Raw genomic sequence first — 19,999 nt, forward strand, 5'->3', positions numbered from 1 at the left:
CCTCAAACCCCCCAACCTTGTGCCAGGCCAAAGCCTCTGTGGACATCCCAGGCTTTGTTCTCCATCCCCCAGAACTGTCCCGTCCTGCAATCCGAGGGAGCCCATTCCTGGATGGAGGAGGTGAAATCTCTGGAAGGACTGGAAGCAGCTCAGTGAATTTCAGGCTCTTTTTCCCCCCTCCCTCCCGGGCAGCTGTTCCCAACAGCTCCCTCAGCTCCAGGTGAGGCCGGGAGCTGCTCCCCCTCTCCTTTCCCCATAAAACCTGGCATTCACAGAGGGCCGAGAAGAGGCTGTAATGAAAATGCAGGATTTTATTTAAAAAATGACCAAGAAAATGCCCTTGCAGAACGCAGCAGCAGGAGCTCATTCCCTCCCCTCCGATCCCGCTCCGGACGCGCGGCCACAGCAGAGCCGAGTCCCGGGAAGCGCCGGGACAGGAGAGGGAAGCCTGGATTGCACAGGTGGAGCAGTTTCCAAATCCAACAGCATAGTTTGGTCTTTATTCTAACAATGATACAACCCAAAGTGACTATGAGTGAAGGGAAGAGAAAAACAGGGAGCAGACGACAGGAAAACGCAAGAGGCAACTCGTTTTCCACAGGAGTTACAAATTGTCAGGAAAAGTGAAACTGCAGCATTACAGGAACTGGTTAATCCGGATTAAATAACGCAGTTCTCCTGGTGGGAATTACAACTCAGGAGCAGAGACAGTAAAATAACAGAGGGTTGCTGGGAATATCAACAGAACACGGTGGGATTCCAGCACAAACACATCCGGGGGTGACGAACGGATTCAACGCAGGAATCGGGAATTGCAGTGGTGGGAGTGCAGTGGCCGGACAGCAGCTCCGGGAGAGGAAAACCAGGGAGTTCCCTTTGCCACAGGACAGAGCAGGAGTTTGGAAGACCAGAGGAACAGTTTGGTTCAGAAACAACCCGCGGGATCCTTCCACAGCGAGGTCGGAATTGGGTTGAGCAAAATTCCTGGTTGTCTTTTAAGAGCCATAAAAAACCTCAGGAAAAAGATGTGGTGGGAGGGGAGCCCCAGCCCGGGCAGCCCCGACCCCCAGGAGCAGCGGGATGTGATTCCCACCCAGCCTGTGCCAGCTCCCTTCTCCTCCTGCCTCGGACACCAACTCCCAGCTGGGGTGTCCGGAGGCTGCTCCTGGTCCCCCTGACGTTCCCAGGCCACAGGGATGAGCTGGAGCTGCTGCACGGACACGATCCATGGATCTGTGTTCACTCCCAGGGACCAGACCCTCCTGGAACACCCAGCCTGGCCTTCGGGAAAATGGGAAAACCCGAGGTGAGGCTCTGCTGGGTCAATCCTGCTTGGAAAAGGAGTTTCCCAGAGCCACGGGAGAGGGGAGGGACCCTGTGCCCCACACACGGCCAGGGCTGGGAACACCCCAGAGACATCGGGGCCCACAAACATTCCCTGTGTCCATGCAACACAACCAGTGACAAAAACAGGCTTTAGTGGAGAAAACATGGATATCAACATGGATCTCAGCGTGGGCAGTCCCTCGGGATCCACAGGCAGCCCAAGGCTCAGCACAGCGTCCCTCTCACTGAGGATTCCTGCAGTGCATCCATTGGGAAACCTGCCCGGGCGTCCCTACGCGTGAGAACTCCTCACTCGGAATGTTCAGACAGGAAACACATCCCGGAAGGAGGGACAAGTACCGAGAGCAGCTCTGGGAGCCTGCAGGGCTGCCTGGGAGCTGGGGGGCAATCCAGGGAATTCCCATCCCTCAGCTCCACAGGGAGGGCAGGAGCAGCTGGGATTCCCTGGGATAAACCAGAACAAGGACAGTTCCAAACCTGTGCCCACATTCCAACACAGAACAAGCCTTAGGAGCAGCTCACTGCCACCCTTCCTGCAAACCCTGCAGGTGGCCCAGGGAGCAGCCGTGTCCTGGGGGGTTAAAATCCCCTGGATCTGCAGCCAGAGGCCACAGGAACCACAGGAAACACTTCCAGGACCTGCCCTGGGCTTGGGGCAGACGCCCCACGGCCAGCAGCCCCCAGTAGGGGCTGTTCCAGGGGGGATGGAGCCACAGGAGCCTCAGGCCCATGGAAGGCTGCACAAAACCCTTTTTGTTTTCCAGTTCCAAGCCCAGGATCCACCCTGGGATCCAGCAGTGGCTGCGCTGCCCAGGCCCCACAGCCCCAGCAATGCTTCACGGAGCCAGGGATGAATTTGGGATAACCAAAAATGCAAAGCAACACAAAAAACCAGGGATCCTCCCTGTACCACTGAGGAAAGGGATTTCTGACGTTCACCTTGGGGTGAAGCCTCCTGCCTTCACTGGAATTCCCAAGGAATGGGGTGCCCTGTAGGGCACCGGCTGCGGCTCCACACCTGGCACAGGTCCTGCAGCTACACAGAACATCCTGAAGGGACCCCTGGGAGGGACAAGGGACACCAGGGAGGGACGGGACAGAGCCCTGTGCTGCCCCACAGGCACCGATCCAAGCTCCAGCTCAGCCCCACGGCCATTCCCAGTCTGTCCCAGAGGATCCCACCTGGCTCCCAGGAGCAGCACAAATGGTGTCAGTTCATCCCAGAGGTGTGAAACACATCAGGAATTCATCATTACCTGGGAGCACAAGTTCCATCATTCCCAGAGGATGCTCCACACCTGCCCTGACACAGCACTGCAGGAGTCACTTCCCTTTGCTTGTTTTCCCTAAAGTTTTATGCTGGGTTTGAGTTTGAATTAACAACAAAGCTGCACTGCTCCCCTGTCCCAGTGCTCCCCTGTTCCCACACATCCCAGAACTTCCCTGTCCCAGTGTTTCCCTATTCCCACATGTCCCAGTGCTCCCCTGTTCCCCAGGTTCACAGAGGTGCTGGGAAAGGACCAACCCCTCCCTCCCACCCCAGTGCACCTGGACTTTGCTGACAATGATTCCCTGGGCCTCCTCCATGTCCTTTCCCAGAACAGCCTCTTTGGGATGGATCAGAGATTCCAGCAGTTTGGAATCCCTGCTCTCAGGTGTGCCTGACACCTGGCCCTGTGCTGAGCCCCTCCCTTGTCCCTCGTGCTCAGCACAGCTGTTCCCTCCACTGAGCATCAGTGATCCTCTTCATTATAAACTTTGATCCTTAACTCTATGGAATTCCAGAAAAAGTTTTACCTACAGTGCACAAAGAATATAATTTGGAAAATATTTACATTTTTGTACAACGACACCACAGCACTTGAATCTAAATTTCTTCATACAAACAAATAGCACCATCAGCCTTTTGCACAAATCCTGCCTAACCAACCCCACAAAGGTGGATTATTGTCGGATGAGGAGACTGGAACCACTGGGAATGGGAATAAGCTCGAGGAGCTGGAGTACTAAACACCCATGAAGGAGGGTTGGACAAGATGAGCTTTAAGGTCCCTCCCACCCCAAGCCAGTGTGGGATTCTCTGATTAAAATAAGAAGAGGCAGGAAATGACTGTGGAAACATCCCAATGAAAGCTCCCGAGAGCACCACGATGACCCCAAGTGCAGGGAAAGCTCCTCCTGCATGAAGGGGGAATGCCTGAGCTTTTCCCAGTGCCTCTGTGCATCCCAGTTTTCCAGGCTGCTGAGGGCACACACAAACTGGCCTGGTGGTGCTTGGCCTTCCTGGGACAACTCTCCCAAGTGAGGGTCAAAGAAAGGATTAACAAGTGACATTCCTGGCCAGGCAGCCCTGGAGTGCTCCCCAAAACCACAGGGAGCCAGGCAGGGAGCAGAGAGCAGCGAGGGAAGCGGGAATGAAGGGATCAGGCAGGGCCAGCACCAGGCTGGGCCAGTGCTCCAGAGGTGCCTCGTTCCCTGCAGGGCACAGCTGGCTCTGCCCTGGGTTGCAGGAGGAAATCCAAGTGTCAGTGGTGCCCGTTTGGTTCATTCATCTACAGCCAAGGCATTCCTTTGGGATACCTTCCAACATTCCGTGGCTGAGCTGTGAGCTCAGGGAACAGGGAGCACGGGAAGGACGGGGGGCTCACCCCCAGCCCCAGGCCCAGCTCGGTGCCAAGGTCCAGCAGCGCCTTGTGGATCACCACACGTGTAAAAAATTTAAAAACCAGCAGCTCCTCCCAGCTAGGGGTGGCAGCTCCCGGGCCAGGACTGGCTGTGCCAAAGGGAATGGCAGCAGGAGGCTCTGGGAAGCGGGAGCTGGAGGGGCTGGATGCCCAGTGCAGTGCCAGCACATCCGCACTGCTGCTCGTTCCCTTCGCTGCGGGCTCGTGGAGTTCATCCCTTGCTGTGCCCCACGGCTCTACTCTACTGTGGGTGCAGCCATTCCCTTTCCCTGGGATGTGGATATTCCCCAGGAACCTGGCAGTCCCGTTAGAGGTCCGGGAAGCGGCTGGGATCCTCCTTGTAGTCGTCGGGAATGGTGAAGATGGAGTCATCGAACTCGTCGTAACGGAACTCCTGGAACGTCACAGTGGCCGTGATGGTGGGGAACACCGGGATATCTGCAGGGCAGGGAAAGGGCACACTGAGGGGCAAGGAAAAGCCAGGAATGGCACCAATCCCCAGCCCTGGAAGGGTCCAAGGCCAGGCTGGATGCGGCTTGGAGCAACCTGGGATGGGAGGGATTTTGAGGTCCCTCCCAACCCAAGCTGCTCTGGAATGCTGTGCAAATATGGCAGAGGTAGAGCACAGCCTGTCGGGGATTGTCAGGTTCACACAGCTCCCTGCAGTTCCAGGAATCCTGTATCCCTTAGGAAAGGGGCTAATGCTTTTGGGCAGCTTGCGCTGGGATCATCTATCCCACGAGTAAGTTGATTTTACACATTTCCATCTGTTTCAAATGCAACAGTTTTATATTTTTCACTAAAAGTACATCTATCACCAGTAATCCTTGAAGAAAAGGAAACACAGGAATGTTAGAAAATATTCCACACCTGAGAGCCTCCTCCAATACAGGAATAATCCAGCACATCCCACTGCCCTCAGAGCAAGGCCCCAGCACTCCTGTGCTCCTGAAATCTCCAGCAACACATTCCGAGGTGAGAGTTCTCTCCCAAATCTCCAAAGAACACCTTCTGAACATGTTGCAGGAGTAAGTGCACGTGTTTAGACCTGGATTGGATATTAGGGAAAATTTCTCCATGGAAAGGGCTGTCCAGCCCTGGCACAGCTGCCCAGGGCAGGGGTGAGTCCCTGTCCCTGCAGGGATTTCAAAGCCATGTGGATGTGGCACTTGGGGAGATGGGGCAGTGGTGGCCTTGGCAGTGCTAGGAATGGTTGGGCTTTTCCAAGCCCACATTCTGGATATTTAAAGCCCCAGGACTTGCTGTGTGCTCTTACCTAATTTGACAGGAAAGCCTGGTGGAAGCTTCATTTGAACAAATTCTCTAAGTTTGTTAAAGTGCTTGAAGGGTGCAATGACTTCTAAGACATTCAACAACCTGCAAAGGAGAGCAGAGCCTGTGACAGATCCTCCTGCCACACCTTGTCCCTCTGGAACAGGAAAACATGATCCTAAGGGCCCGGGGAACAGAGGAGGTGACAATGACATCGTTCCCCCTCTCCACTCCAGGGTTTCAGGGTCACCCCACATCCAGCTCCCAGTGATCCAGAATTACAACAAGCCAACATCAGGACAGCAATTCCTTGTCCTCGTTTTCCACAGGAGATGAGGGATGAGGTAGCACCCCCCTCCTCCACGGACATGAGGAACTGACCTGCCTTTGCGCTGGTTTAGGGGACACAATTTTGGGCTAAAACTTGTTATGGGGAAAACCATTTCAGAATTCTGTGGGCTCAGGCCCATTAGGGAGCAGTTACTGATAACCCTGCCCAAAGCTCTGCTCCTTATCAAGCCAGATAAGGGCTTGGCTCCTCCCCCAGCCACAGCAGCTCCCAGCTCCCCACAGTAAGGGATTCCTAGTTCAACAGCCTGACTGCACTCAACAGCCTGATTTTTGTACTGCCAGCTCCCACTCCTGGGGTCTGGAGGACTCTGCAGTTCATGAAGACGTTAAAACATTCCCTACAGGAATAACACCCATGGCCAGGAGCTTGGACTCACGATTCGATTCCTAACGGGAATTCCTGGCTCATTGCTATCGTGGCTTTGAAGGTTTTCTTGCTCTCCTTGCAGACCAGCTCCCTGCCCAGGTGAGGAGCTCTGTGAGGGAGAGGGAGAGGCAAAGTCAGTGCTTCCCAGGGAAACCGTGAGTTTAGAGGAAGGAAAAGAGCCTTGGGTTGGAAAACATCAGGGAAGAATCCCTACTTTCAAAGGATTTGCTTTATTGTAAAGCTGTGCAGAGTAAAGATAAAAACCCCTCTTAATTTAGATTACTCTGAATTCTGCTAAACCAAGAGACAAGACAAAAACAGGGAAACTACTCCAAGAAAATCTTCCAGCAATGCCTCATAAACATGGTGTTAATAAACCCTACAGGAAGTGTCTATTAACCACGGCCCAGAGATGCCCACGGCAGGGGATGGAACTGGATGGGCTTTAAGGTCCCTTCCAATCCAAAGCATTCCAGGATTCCCTGCCTGTAGCTGAGGCACTGCCACTGTTCCCACACGCAGGGATCCCCTCCCAGCCCGCTGGAGAACAAACACAGACACCAAACCCAGCGTTCCTCCCTCCCCACAAAACCACACACAAGCAGCACCCACCAAGTGGAGGATACAGAAAGCCCCACCAAACGCCCCCAGCCCCATCCCAGGAATCCAGAGGTGTCCCTGGGATCCCTGTCAGCTGCAGCAGCACTCACTTGCCACTCTCTGCAGAGATGTACTCCTCCCAGGAGATGGTGTTGGGGGACGGCGGCGTCAGCGACTGCCGGCGCACGGGCTGTGGGACAAACACGGCTCAGCTCCCGCTGCCTCCTGTCCCCCCTCAGCCCGACATTCCCTCCTGGAACTGCCCCTCAGCTCCAGCAACAGCCACAAAGCCTGCCCTGCTCATCCCAGGCTCCTGCTCTCAGCCCCCACTGAGGTGTTTGGCCTCCAAGGACACTTTCTATAGGATTGGGCTGTGCTGCTCCACCGTAATGAGTTAATTCAGGGGTCTGAGCGCCAAGGCAGCAGCTCCAGCTCACACAGAAATAAATTAATCACTTTAAAAGCTCTGTGTGTGTTCCCAGCTGAAGCCTGGCTCGTTCTGAAGAGCTCTTCATCTCCTGGTGCTAATCACAGGCTTCCTCCCATTTTAATGAAGCTCAAAGGAACACGATTGCCTTTCTGGCTTCCCTTTCATTCCCAACAATCAACATTGGGTCTAAAAGAATCCGAAGTGATTTGCCACAGCCAAACCCCTCATCTCTTCTAAGAGACAAATTAAATCTGAATACCCAATATAACCACAGAAATCCTTCCCTGTGTGCACTAATCAGGGTAATTCATTAATGCATCACCACAGTTACACTTGTGGGTCATGTTTATTGTTTTTAAATTACGCCAATGAAAAGAAAATAAAAACATTATCTATGTATTTTGCACAAAGACTGGTGTGCAAGGTTATTCTCCCACATCCTGGGAACAGTTTATCAATTATACCTCAAAATTTTGCTCCATGAGGTTGCCCCCTTTGCTCAGGCTCTCCATGATCGCTTTATTCCGAAGGATGTCCTCCTCACTGAGATGTTCCCTTCTTTTCCTGGATTCCAATACAAGTCCGTTCACCAAGTAGAAATCTGCCAGAAAATTTCCTACTCTCTCCTGCACGAAAGGAATTGGGACATTAATGACTCACAGAAGATAAAATAAAAACATTTCAATTCTTGTGTATCCAATAATGGCAATAAGGGGACTTGGAGATTGAGCTGGAATTCCCCCAGCCCCCACATGGGCTGGCAATGGGCAATCCCAGAACTCCAGCAGGAACAGGTACTTCTTATCAAGGGAAGCTTTAAGACAGAGATTGTTTAAGAATTTGAGTGAAATCCCTTTCCAGAGCACTCCCATCCCTGCCTTTCTCTGATGAGAATGCACAGAATCCTTCCTGCACTCCCTGGAATTAACCTGCAGAGATCAGAGACTCCTGGAATGAAGTCATTCCAGTACAATCTGTCCTCCCCCTGCCCAACAGCTACAGTATCTTTCTTCCTAGTTTCTCCTTCTGAAGGCAGTCCAGCAGAGAGATTCCACATGGAATGAACTGGTGACAACTGGGGATACAGGGAGAGGGATTTTTCCTTTGTCCTGAACATCTTATCCTTTCAGAATCCTGGATTGGCTTGCATTGGGAGGGACCTCAAAGCCCACCCAGTGCCATCCCCTACCAGGGCAGGGACACCTTCCACTATCCCAGGCTGCTCCCAGCCCTGTCCAGCCTGGCCTGGGGCACTTCCAGGGATGGGGCAGCCACAGCTTCTCTGGGAAATCTGTTCCAGTGCTTCTTCCAGCCCCTTTCCCTCCTCCTTCCTGCCCAGCACCAGGCTCAGAGCTTCCCTCCCACTCACAGTTTTGTCCTCCCTGAAGAGCCACCCTGTCTGGGCCCGTGTGAACGTGATGGATTTGGTGGATAAGGTGGCAGAGTAAATATCACTGCTCATCAAAATGTCAACCTCCTCTTCTGTCTCCATCTCAGATTCCTGGAAGAAAAATTCCAAAATACTCAGCAGAACTTACAAACAACGATTACTTCTTCTAAAAATACACAAATAAATACAAATCCATAAGCCTTGTCCTTTGGATCTTTTCCCAGAAGCAGCATTTCCTGAATTTTCAAATGGTTTTATAAAACCTCTGGCCAAATGGTTTCCAAATAGTTTAATCTTGAATATTAATGTGAATAAAGCATCCAAATGGGATTTATGCAGCAGCTCAGCAGCCACACCCTTTCCAGAGGCAATAATCCATCTGTTTAAGTGATTGGGGGATAAAGCTGTAATTAAAGACTTGACTAATTACAGGGGGTCCAGTGAGTCACGTTGTTATCAGCTGAACTGGCCATGGAGTGACTAAAAGGATGCAAAGCAGTGGGAACGTGTCTGAAAACCCACCTGAGGACACCTAAATTAAGCCCAGTGGAAAGATTAAAAGCAGCACATCATAATTTAAACCATAATCTTTCCAATCTACTCCCATTCCAACTTTTCCTCCATCAGAAATCTGGATTCAAAGCTGGTTTTCCTCACAAAATTCAACGTCACCTTCACAGCTCAAGTTGGAACAACTGAGGGAAAAATTCTTTGGTTTGCAGTCCTTTGGGTCTTTCTGAGGCAAATTTTGTTTAATACATTCCCAAAAAAGCCTGGGATGTGTCCCACCCCCTTCCCAGAGCTTTACCTCGTGATGTATTCGCTGGTAAACTTTTTGCTCATTGTCTAAAACTACAAAAGATTCGGAGGGTGCGGCGTCACCGTTAAAAATGAAGCTTAAATCCCCTCGTTGGCACTTCATGTCTGTAAAGTCTATCAGAGTTGTGTCCAGCCTGTGCAAACAAAGCCACATTTCACACAAATGACCCATAAACACAGGAGGAAAATCAGCTTTCAAGAAGAAAAGCAATTTTTTTAATGGCAAACAAACACATAAAGGGCTGAGTTTTCAGGGGATTTTGTAAGTGAAGCCTGGATGCAGAAATCAACAAAAAATTGCTATAAAGGTCAAGTTTTCTTCAGAAAATTGTATTTGATACTGCCAGCATGAGGAGGGGAGAGAATTAATTCAGTGTTACACATTGAGAAACAACTCCTCAGCACTGTCCTACACAGCCCCTGACTTGAGTAACAATATTGGGACATGACCCAAATTCTGAAGAGGACTAAGAAACAAACTCTTTTTTTTAACCTGACTTAGTTTCATTGCTATTTCTATTTTTCTCCCTCACCAACACAAAGGAAATGCTCCTGCAGACCTGAATAACTGGAAGAAGATGGAGCCAAGGCCATGGATCTCTGTAGCAATTCACATCCAGTATTGCCAGAGCATTTGTTTCTCTTAAAAAGGTGGTTAAAGAACCTGAACTGGGTGACTTCTTCAGCTCCAAGTGGTGAGGGGTTAAAACTCCTCATACATTTACCTCTGATTCCAAGGAAAAAACTTTTCTATTTATCTATTTCCCCTCAGTTCAGCCCTTGTACAGGCAGAGCACTCAGAAATGAGAAGGAAAGTAACAGCCCCAGACTCAAATTTCACCTAAAAATTTACTTTACACACCCAAGCTACACCTTTAATAGAGCAAAACTTTCTACAGGTTGAATCTCCAGGATCATATTCTTGCCTGTTTTAAACTTTGGCCCCTGAGGAAAATGCCAGAGAATACATTTGATTCCAAACTAAAGCAGTTGAAGAGCGGAGCTTGAAGAGACTCTTGAAACCCCCCCACTGAATTTGTGAATTTGTTACATTAAACACTTTAAAGAGAGAAATTGTATCACTTTGTTTTTTTAACTACAGACTGGAGCAGCAACATTTCTCCACAAAATACTGCAATTTATTTGCAATTGTGTTATAAATATCCCAACCCCTGGTTTTCACTGGCATGTCTGGTAGATAAAGCCTTATCCAGCTGAACTGCTCTTGCTCTATATTTAAGTTAAATTCACCTCAAAGGAGATAATCAGAGAGCCTGAAATTCCAAGCCACAGTGCTGTGTCATGGATGTGCCCAGACTCCTCAGGGGATTCTGTCAGGCCCACTGGGATCCAGCTTTTCCCTGGCACACAGGTATTTGGGTACAAAAGCAGCACTCACCTGATATTTATACCTTGTTTGTGTATTTTACATGCATCAGAAGGCAGAATTCGGGAAAGTAAAGGCACTAAGGGAGGGAGAGAAAAGGCAATCAGGACACTGAGATCCCCCTGCAAAGTATTCCCATTAAAACCATTCCATCAGTTTGATCCTGGAATGTGTTTTAGTACAAATACAGCATTTTCCATCATCATCTCAGTCAAACACAACCAACACCAGGGGTATTTCTGTTTGATAAAACCAAATTGTAATTGCACACACTGCTTCCAATATCAGCCAGAATTTCTATCTCCATCACAGGTAAACCATTTATAAATTCTAATAATTCTGGCTGTTCACAATTTGAGTTCTGGCATTTGACAGTTTATACATTGCACCAACTGAAAGCCTGGCTCCAATTAAACCAGAAAAAATGGTCCAAAGCATTAAGCTTGGACTAAGCCTTTATTAAAGCACACAGAATCATGGAATCCCAGACTGGTGTGGGTTGGGAGGGACCTTAAGGATCATCCCATTCCACCCCCTGCCATGGGCAGGGACACCTTCCATGGACCACGTTCTTAAAGCAAACAGCTCCTTCCCTCCCTTACTGAGTCACTGGATGACAGAAGAGAATTCAGCCTCAAAAGTGAATAACCAAAAAATAAATCTGGAAAAAGTTGTGTGTCCTTTCCTTAGGACTCAGATCTTGAGCACTGGACTGTGAATGTTTCAGCACAAACCAGAGGAGAACAAGTGTGCTGCAGGCTGATTGCATTATCTCCCTGAGGGAGGGACATGGAATCACTCACCCCAACTTTGAAAATCCCAGTGAAGCTCTAGATAGAAGTCACCTAGCTGAGAAGAAAAGAAGAATGTATTAACAAGCTTTTGAGGCTAAATAACTGTAAAATTTGCTGAAACACAGGCAGAAGTTGTGTTTGGCAAACAAGGAAAACTTTCTCGAACGTTGTACTTGAATTTACACTGAACTTAAACATTACTGAAGCTTTAGCTGCAGCAGAATCAATAATGGTACAATGATGTAACTGATTTGAACTCACATTTTTAATCATTTTTTAATACTAATTCACACTACCATCAAGCCCTGGATTGCAAAAGATTTATTGTAAACATGTGTTTAAAAAACACCTATGGAGCTCTCTGCTTGCTCTGATTGATCCCATCCAACCCCACGGAATTAGAATTAATTATACAATAATTAATGAGTCAAGTTTCAGGCAGGAGTATTGCAAACACCCATTTCCACCGGCCTTGTGGAAATGTGCTGGAGTCATCAGGTCAGACCTCCTGTGCCTCCAGCCAAAGCCAACCCCATCACGAGGGTGCTCAGGGATCACCACCACAGCTCAGCTTTCAGAGGGACAATTTCATTAACTTGTGATAAACACCTGCATTTCTGCAAACTGCTGCCCCCAAACTGAGCAAAATTTCACTGTGCCCAAGGGGAATTGGCTGCTGGATGCTGATGGAGAATGAAACCAAAAATCCCCTCCATCACTGAGCAAGTGTCATCTGGGGACTGAACAGACCAGGAAATTATTCACTGATACAAGACTTAAGAAAGCCCTAATGATCTAAAGAAATAGAGATTCTTTAAGTCTGAGATTGCAAAGATGACGAGCAGGTCTGTCTTACATAAACCTTTTATTTGAATTTCTAAAAGTTGAAAGGAAGCATTATCTTAAAATAAATATAATTCTGTGACCTCTTAAAACGGAGCCAAGATTGCTTTTAAGAGCAAAGGACTGGTAAAAACATGGAAAAAACTTCCTGACAGTTTTCCAGAGTGTCCATACTCAGAACACAAGCCACTGCCTTCCACCCCATCTGTTTCTGTCAGCACAACTCACCTCTTTCAGGGCTTTTAACAACCGAGGTCTCTTCTCTTCAACACTTTCCCTGGACTGCTGCTTGAGCTTCCTCAGGAGTGCTGAAACTGCACAGGAATTAATCCATGAACTCAGTTTGTTTGGTAATTACAGGTGAGTGCCTTACTTGAAGTCTTAAACCCAACAATGCAATGGAACATTTCATCAGACCTCTGAGAAATTAATCCCAGTTACAGTAAGTGCACATTAACCTGCTCTGGTCACCCCAGGAAGAAACTGTTTGTAAAATAAACTAAATAATCATGCCAAGAGGGTTTTTACACAGGTATTAGTAAATAAGTGGATACAAATACATGGCATTGAATATGTGTGACATCTGCTCCACTGAGAAAATCAGTAGTGAGGAGCTGACATGAGAATGCTGTTGGTAGATTACAATTTAGTGCATTAATATATTAATAATACATTTATAGATGTAATATATAGTGAGTTTTCTGCTATAGGAATGCACCACCACACATGGCAGTACCAAATACTGTTAACATCCACCAGTGAGTAGCACCAGAATAATTTCCCTCTACTACTCCATGTCTGAGGTGAATAAATAATATTTGAATAATAAATAATAAATTATATTTCCCCACTGGCCTGTTGAGATGCAGCCTAAAAGCCACATCCCATTGGCAACTGGTACAAAAACAAACCTGTGACCACAGGGAGCAGCTCCAAGGAGATGATCCCACACAGCTAAAATCCATTTGGATCCTGTCACTCCCATTCCAAACCTGGAATGCTCGTGCAGAGCTTTCCCAATCCCTTCAGTCTGAGCAGAGTTAACAGTTGGCTTATGTAACCCAGTGCAACTTCTTATCACGGAAATGGATGTGCCTTATCACGTTTAGACATAAAATGTTCAGCTGATTAAGAGAAACCTTTCAGAGAGCTCAAAGAGCGCTGTGGGAAAATAACACATCTTGAGAGCTTTGCCTTCCTGTTCTGAATGAGCCCCAGTTTGGGATTAATTGGCAAATTTGGATGAAGGAAGAGGTGCTTACTCATCTGTCTGTCTCCATAGCTGATGGCTTCGGCCAGAGGGCTCCATCCCTGAGCGTTTTTCACCTTTACTGGAGCATTATGGGCTAAAAGCAGGTGGGCACATTCTAGGACAAAATATCCACAAAATATCCACAGTTATTAACAGCAAACATCAGGGATGCAGCAGGATCAGTCAGAATAAAACTCTACTAAAGCAATGCATATCAGAGATATTACACAGATTATCGAAACACGTATCTGGAATCTGACTCACTCTAACAAACAAAGCCATCTATGCAAATCCTTCCTGCACTCCCCTGTTCAATATTAGCACTAAAAATCATTGCTGATCAGCCACCAATTACATAACACTGCACACTTGTCCCTCCTGCTACGTGGATTTTGCTTTTTATAACATTTCTGCATGTCAGATACACACGCCACTATGGAACAAGGATATTTATATTTAATGGATGACATCAGCTCTCTCCGCTTCACACACAAACCCATGCACCAAGAGATACCTCAGCGCCTTCATCCCTCTCCGAGGGGTGAACGGACCATGGGGACACGGATTTGGGGCAAGTCCCAAGTCCATCAGGTGTATGGGAGGCAGAGGAGGCTGAGGCACCAACACATGCTGTGTCCCAGAACAACCTGGGGAATCTGGGATTTAAAGAGGGCAAACAGGCGCTGCTGTTCCAGGAAAGCCTCAGAGCAGGTGTGTAACCCAACTGTACCACACAGCTGCACTTGCATTCCCTGTCCACAGGTGAAAAGTGACAGTGGAATGAAAAAATTAAGGAGACAAGGAGGGTTCCAGTGTTCCCATGTGCTCCTTGGAAACGGTTCTTCATTTTCCAACCACAGGGAAACCTCAGCACATGTCACTGAAGCCACCCTGAGCTGTCTGGAGCTGATGGAGCAGGCCCAGCTGGAGCTGGAGCTGAAGGAATGTCTCATCACCAAGACTGGGACTTCCTGGGTTATTTTCCTACCACAGGTGCCACAGGAAACTGCACTGGTCATTCCAGATGCAGCAGCTGTGAGTCAGTGGCAGGCTCAGAGGCTGGGGAGGAAGAGATATTTCCCTGCTGAATGAACTGTCTCCTGTGGGAATAAACAAAGGCCCTGACTAACCCAGCCAAGACACCGAGGGATTTTTATGGTTCCTTAAACACAGTGCCCAGGACAAGAACATCACTCTGCAGGGAGCAGGCAAATAAGCTTGGAATTACCAGCCAGATTCCATTTCCAGTTCAATAAACAGGCTGGGAGAGCTGGGGGTGTTCACCTGGAGAAAAGAAGGATCCATGGAGAACTCAGAGCCCCTTGCAGCGCCTAAAGGGGCTCCAGGAGAGCTGGAGAGGGACTGGGAATAAGGAGTGACAGGGAAGGGGGAATGGCTTCACTGCCAGAGGGTTAGATGGGATATTGGGAATAAACCCCAGATTTCTTTTCCCACTCTTCTCCAAATCCATGTGGCATCTTCTTCCCAGAAAACCTCACTAGCTTGAAACACAAGATTACATCCCTTTTTCCTCTTGCCCCCAAATCTTCAAGATCACTTGAAGAAGAAACAAAACAAATGGTTCTACCCACCTTTATGTCCCAACATCACAGCAAGATGTAAAGGAGTGTTTCCTAAAATGAACCATAGAAATAAAAGAGATTAGATTAAAGTTACCAGAATCCATTGCAATCCCTTCCTTAGGAAACCCCAGTTCCTGCTCTAACCCAGAAACATACCAACATCCACCAGAGGAGTGACATTTTTCTAAGCAACCCTGTGGATTGTAATTGTCAAAATAAATATTTCAAGACACATTTCATGGGCCAAGAGAGGGTTTTTAATGATATCTTGAAACTCACTCCAGGCAAAGAGGTCCAGTTGGGTCTCTGAGAACGACACAACCCAAACCCCACTGCTCCCCACGGGCTGAAGGGTCTGATCCCTTCACAGCCTGACATATCTGGGTTAAAAGCTACTCACAGATATGATACTGATTAAAAATTTAACAGCCTGTTGTATTAATTTTTCAAAGACTGAGTACTCATTTTTTACAACTACAGCACTGGGCATATTAAGAAGGAACAGCACCTTCACTACAAAGCTGCCTTTTGGTTGTTTCCAAAGAAAGCTTTGGGGATGATCAGCAGCCTCTCAAACCTGCCCCCATTTTCCTGGCAATGCTCATGACACAGGTGGTATTTGTGTTGTTAAATATTCACTGTGAGGCACCCAGAGCTGTTTTTCCTGGATTAATGCTGCTACCAGGCTCATGACACACTTCATTTAGGGAGCTTAAGGACGCAAAGTTCTTCCATTTAACTGTATTTTGCACATTTAAACACTTTCTTAGAGCAGTCGAGAGAAAAAATGCTGCAGAACAAATTTCTTGTGCAATTCTAACACACACACACTTGATTGAGAGTTATTTTCTAACTTCCATTTTGTCAGCAGGAAGAACCTGCTCTGTGCAGAGGATGTGCTGCACATCTGGGAGAGGCTGCTACAGAAATGCCAGCACCCTGCAGCATCATGGAATTTTGGATGGAGATGGAAACTCTGCCCTGCTTGCCCAAGAGGGGTTGAAAGGGCTGTTCAATGTGTCCTGCATTTCATCCTTGCAGGACACTGACAGCATCCCAGGCAGCCACATCCCAGCTCATTATACACTAACCCAGCTAAACTCCTGCTTCTATTAATAGCTGCTCCAACATCTGGGAGCCAGCACAGCACTGGGAATCCTGGATGCTGTCAGGCTCTGGTAGGGATGGAAATAACCTTCCTGAGGAGCACGTTTGAGAGGGAGCCACACCATGTGCTCGGGAAATGCAAATGATGTGATCCATGGGAAAATGCTTTCATAGAATCATGGAATCACAGGTTGGAAAATCCCTCCAGGATCACTGAGCCCAAGCTGTTCCAAATGCCCCCCTTGTCCGCAGCCCAGAGCCCTGAGTGCCACCTCCAGCCCTTCCTGGGACACCTCCAGGGATGGGCACTCCAAACCTCCCTGGGCAGCCCCTGCCAAGGCCTGAGCACCCTTTCCATGCAGAAATTCCTGCTGATGTCCACCCTGAGCCTGCCCTGGCCCAGCCTGAGGCCGTTCCCTCTCCTCCTGTCCCTGTTCCCTGCCAGCAGAGCCCGACCCCCCTGGCTGAGCCACAAGGTCCCCCCTGAGCCTCCTTTGCTCCAGGCTCAGCCCCTTCCCAGCTCCCTCAGGAATTCTCCAGCCCCTTCCCAGCTCCCTCAGCCTCTCCTGGGGCTCCAGCCCCTTTCCCAGCTCCACTCCCTGCTCTGGACACACTCCAGCCCCTCAAGGTCTTTGTTGGAATGAGGGGCCCAGAACTGAACCCAGGGTTTGAGGTGAGGCCTCAACCAGTGCCCAGCACAGCTACAGCCCCCTGTCCCAAGAAATCAGTGCTCCAGCAGCTCCTGGAATCCTGCCTGTGCACATCCAGGCCTGCTGGCACAGAAACACACCTCGAACACAGCACCTGTCCCCACACACGTGTGGCCTTTCACCTCTGCTGAGGCACCTGCACACCTACAGGGAGCCAGGGCTGTTTTTTCCAGCTGTTTTCCAGCAGTAATTCAGCAAGAGGATTTGTCTGTTCCAGGATTTAAGGTCTTAAATGCATGTTATAATAAAACTGTAAGTCATCTACTAGGTGTAGCTACAGGCTTCTCCCAAGAAACTCATTGTTTGGGAATAATGACACTGGCCTTCCTCTGGGCAGTGATTTGGAGGCTAATTTAGGGAGCCGGGCAGGCACTCAATTAACACTCAATTGCTTTTAGCAGAACAGCAGGAGTCTCCCATTCCACAGGATTTGGCTTTCCTGCACTGAACCAACACTAAAACAGGCCTGGATTATTAACAATAAGTTCTCTCTCCCCTCTGTCCAATCCTTATCACATCGCAGGATTCCTCTGGTGTATTTCTGAGCAAATGATCAGCTGGAGTGTCCCCCAAATAATTCCCAGCTCCAGTGTGTAAACAAGTGACAGATGGAATCAGGCAGGAAGAAAACAATAACAAGGAAATGTTACTCAGCCCTTTGGAATGTCAAGCCATCAAGAGGTTTGTTGTGGGTTTTTTTCTGAATAGTTCAAGTAAAAACTTGGAGGAAGATGGTGAGTCAGAGATCCCCAAAGTGTCCCAACTCTAAGCAGAGCTGGGAAAGCAAAGAGGTATTAACTGGAGATTTATATAGGATATATATGGATTAAAAAAGGATGGAATCAATGTTTGTGATACACACTGAGGGTGAAAGTGCAACAAAGAGGGATCAGGAAGTGCCTTCAAGTAAAGATCTGGAGTTGCTGCTGCTGCTGAGTTGCTTGAAGAGGAACTGGAGGAGGAAGAGGGAGAAGCAGCAGCAGGAATAGAGCGAGTGGGAAAAATCCTCCCCAAGTCTGCTGCTTTCATTCTAGCAGGATTTGCTGGAATGAAGGTGGCAGGATAAACAGATCTGTAGCTGGATTTGGAACACTGCCCTTAGGAAAGCGCTGTGCCAGTTGTAGGGAACACTCCTGCCCATCCTGGCTGGGAGCTGAGCCCTGTGTTACTCTGCATCCCTCAGCTTCGTTCCAGCGCCCAATGCCACCACAGATACAGCCGGAATTCCTGATTCCATCACTCCTGCCATCGTGCCACTCCCAGACACCCTCTATCTTCGTGTCCCTTTTGAATCTACAGACCACAATTAAGCACAGCCGATCTCCTTATCAGAAACACAACACAAGTGTCCCCTTTATCACAACTTCTCAGACACCACACACGTGGAACTTGGAATTCTCCAGCAGAAACGGATCATGTTCCTCTTGAAACAGGTATTAAAAATAGAGATTAAAACTAACCACGAAGGTCAAGCTGATCCCCCAGGCTAATTTATTTGTTAACAGTATAAAGCATTCCCCAAATTAAAGTGTTTTTAAAAGGCCTGGCAAGACATTCAATATTTACAAATTTCAGAGCAGCACAAGGATCAGATTCCACCTCTGCCACTGACACTGCTGTGGACAGAGCATTTGCAGAGGAGCAGCCGTGAACGACTCTCTCAAAATCCAGAACCACAGCATTTAAAAAGAAAGGAGAAAAAAGGTTTGGTTTTTTCTAGCCTGAGGAAATATCAAAGACTGCTCTGCCAACAGCCAAAGGAAGCGCTCATCATCCCCCAAAGCAAACAGGTGACAGCTCAGACACCTTAAAAAGAACGAATCTTTTAAATGCAATGGGATCTTGGACACAGAACAACACCTGGGCAGAGGCAGCTCTGCCAGGACAGTGCCGGTACTGGAGCCAACACTGCTCATTCATATTACGAAAATCATGGAATTACGGAATGGTTTGGGTTGGAATGGACCTTAAAGCCCATCCAGTGCCACACCTTCCACTGTCCCAGGCTGCTCCAGCCCCAATGTCCAGCCTGGCCTTGGGCACTGCCAGGGATCCAGGGGCAGCCCCAGCTGCTCTGGGCACCCTGTGCCAGGGCCTGCCCGCCCTCCCAGGGAACAATTCCTTCCCAGTATCCCATCCAGCCCTGCCTTCTATCAGAAGAAGCCATCCCCCTTGTCCAGTCACTCCATCTCTTGTCCAAAGTCCTTCCTAAAGGGGATTCACACACCCTTAGGAAACTCCCATATAAAACTCCCACGAATTCCCTACTTCCCCGTTCCGCATCCGCACCTCCCGCCCCGGCGGGACGCGGTCCCGAGCCCCGGATGCCCCGGTGTGTCCCGCTCACCGTGACTGTCCTTCTGGGCGATGCCCTGGGTGCGGATGAGCGCCGAGAGCCGCCGCACGTCCCCCTTGAACACGCACTCGTGCACGGGGAAGGGGCCGCGCTCGGGCCCGGCGGGAGCGGCCCGGGCCGGCGGGCGGTGCCGGTGCGCTCCGGGCCCGCGGTGCCCCCCGGCCCGCCCGCCCTTCCCGCCCGTGAAGGCGCCCCCGGGCGCCGCGGCCGCCTCGTCCTCGCCGGCCGCCAGCAGGTCCCCGTCCTCCTTGCTGGGCTTGTGGTCCCTGCGCAGCGAGCGGAGCTTCTCGCCGGTCATGGCCGGCGGGAGCGCCCGGAGCGCTCGGAGCCCGCGGGGCCGGTCCCGCCCGGAGCCCCCGGCGCGGCCGCAGCTCCGCCCGCGCCTCACGGGCCTCGGCTCCGCGCCGCCATCTTGCGCCGCTGCTCTCGCGAGACTGCGCCGCACCGCGAGGGCGCGCGGGCGGAGCCACGGAGTGACCGGGACGGGCGGGGCGGGATCCGCCCCCACGGGCACGGCCTGAGGGGCGGGAACGGGGGTCGGGCATCGATCGCAGCAACCAAATCCTGAGGGGCGGGATCGGGGATGGGATCGATCGCAACAACCACATCGTGAGGGACGGGATCGGAGATCGGACACCGATCCCAACGGGCACGGCCTGAGGGACGGGATTGGTCCCAACGGGCACGGTCTGAGAGGCGGGAACGGG

At 49.7% G+C, this 19,999-nt stretch overlaps 1 protein-coding gene across 1 annotated transcript; it reads right to left on the reverse strand.

Annotated features, from left to right (window-relative positions):
- Nucleotides 1–291: 291 nt before the first annotated feature.
- On the reverse strand, nucleotides 292–19,674 carry ANKRD13C (ankyrin repeat domain 13C). The gene is made up of 13 exons (XM_039555971.1): nucleotides 19,284–19,674; nucleotides 15,129–15,170; nucleotides 13,547–13,651; nucleotides 12,513–12,598; nucleotides 11,451–11,496; nucleotides 10,660–10,726; nucleotides 9,250–9,394; nucleotides 8,421–8,552; nucleotides 7,516–7,677; nucleotides 6,732–6,811; nucleotides 6,032–6,130; nucleotides 5,308–5,408; nucleotides 292–4,469 (listed from the first exon to the last, which is right to left on the reverse strand). Exons 1-13 carry the CDS (start codon nucleotides 19,588–19,590, stop codon nucleotides 4,339–4,341), a joined length of 1,503 nt encoding a protein of 500 aa, XP_039411905.1. The 5' UTR covers nucleotides 19,591–19,674; the 3' UTR covers nucleotides 292–4,338.
- Between the last annotated feature and the right edge of the window lie 325 nt (nucleotides 19,675–19,999).

Source organism: Corvus cornix, chromosome 8, assembly GCF_000738735.6.
Source record: "Corvus cornix cornix isolate S_Up_H32 chromosome 8, ASM73873v5, whole genome shotgun sequence".
In the NCBI taxonomy this organism is placed as follows: Eukaryota; Metazoa; Chordata; class Aves; order Passeriformes; family Corvidae; genus Corvus; species Corvus cornix.

What these genes read in the sequence shown, in the direction of transcription:
- ANKRD13C (XM_039555971.1), bottom strand. Translation starts at nt 19,590, where the DNA reads ATGACCGGCGAGAAGCTCCGCTCGCTGCGCAGGGACCACAAGCCCAGC. An exon ending in CGCCCAGAAGGACAGTCACG is followed by an intron (nt 15,171 to 19,283) that starts GTGAGCGGGACA and finishes GGTTCATTTTAG; the next exon opens with GAAACACTCCTTTACATCTT. An exon ending in ATCTCTGCAGAGAGTGGCAA is followed by an intron (nt 6,131 to 6,731) that starts GTGAGTGCTGCT and finishes TCTCCCTCACAG; the next exon opens with AGCTCCTCACCTGGGCAGGG.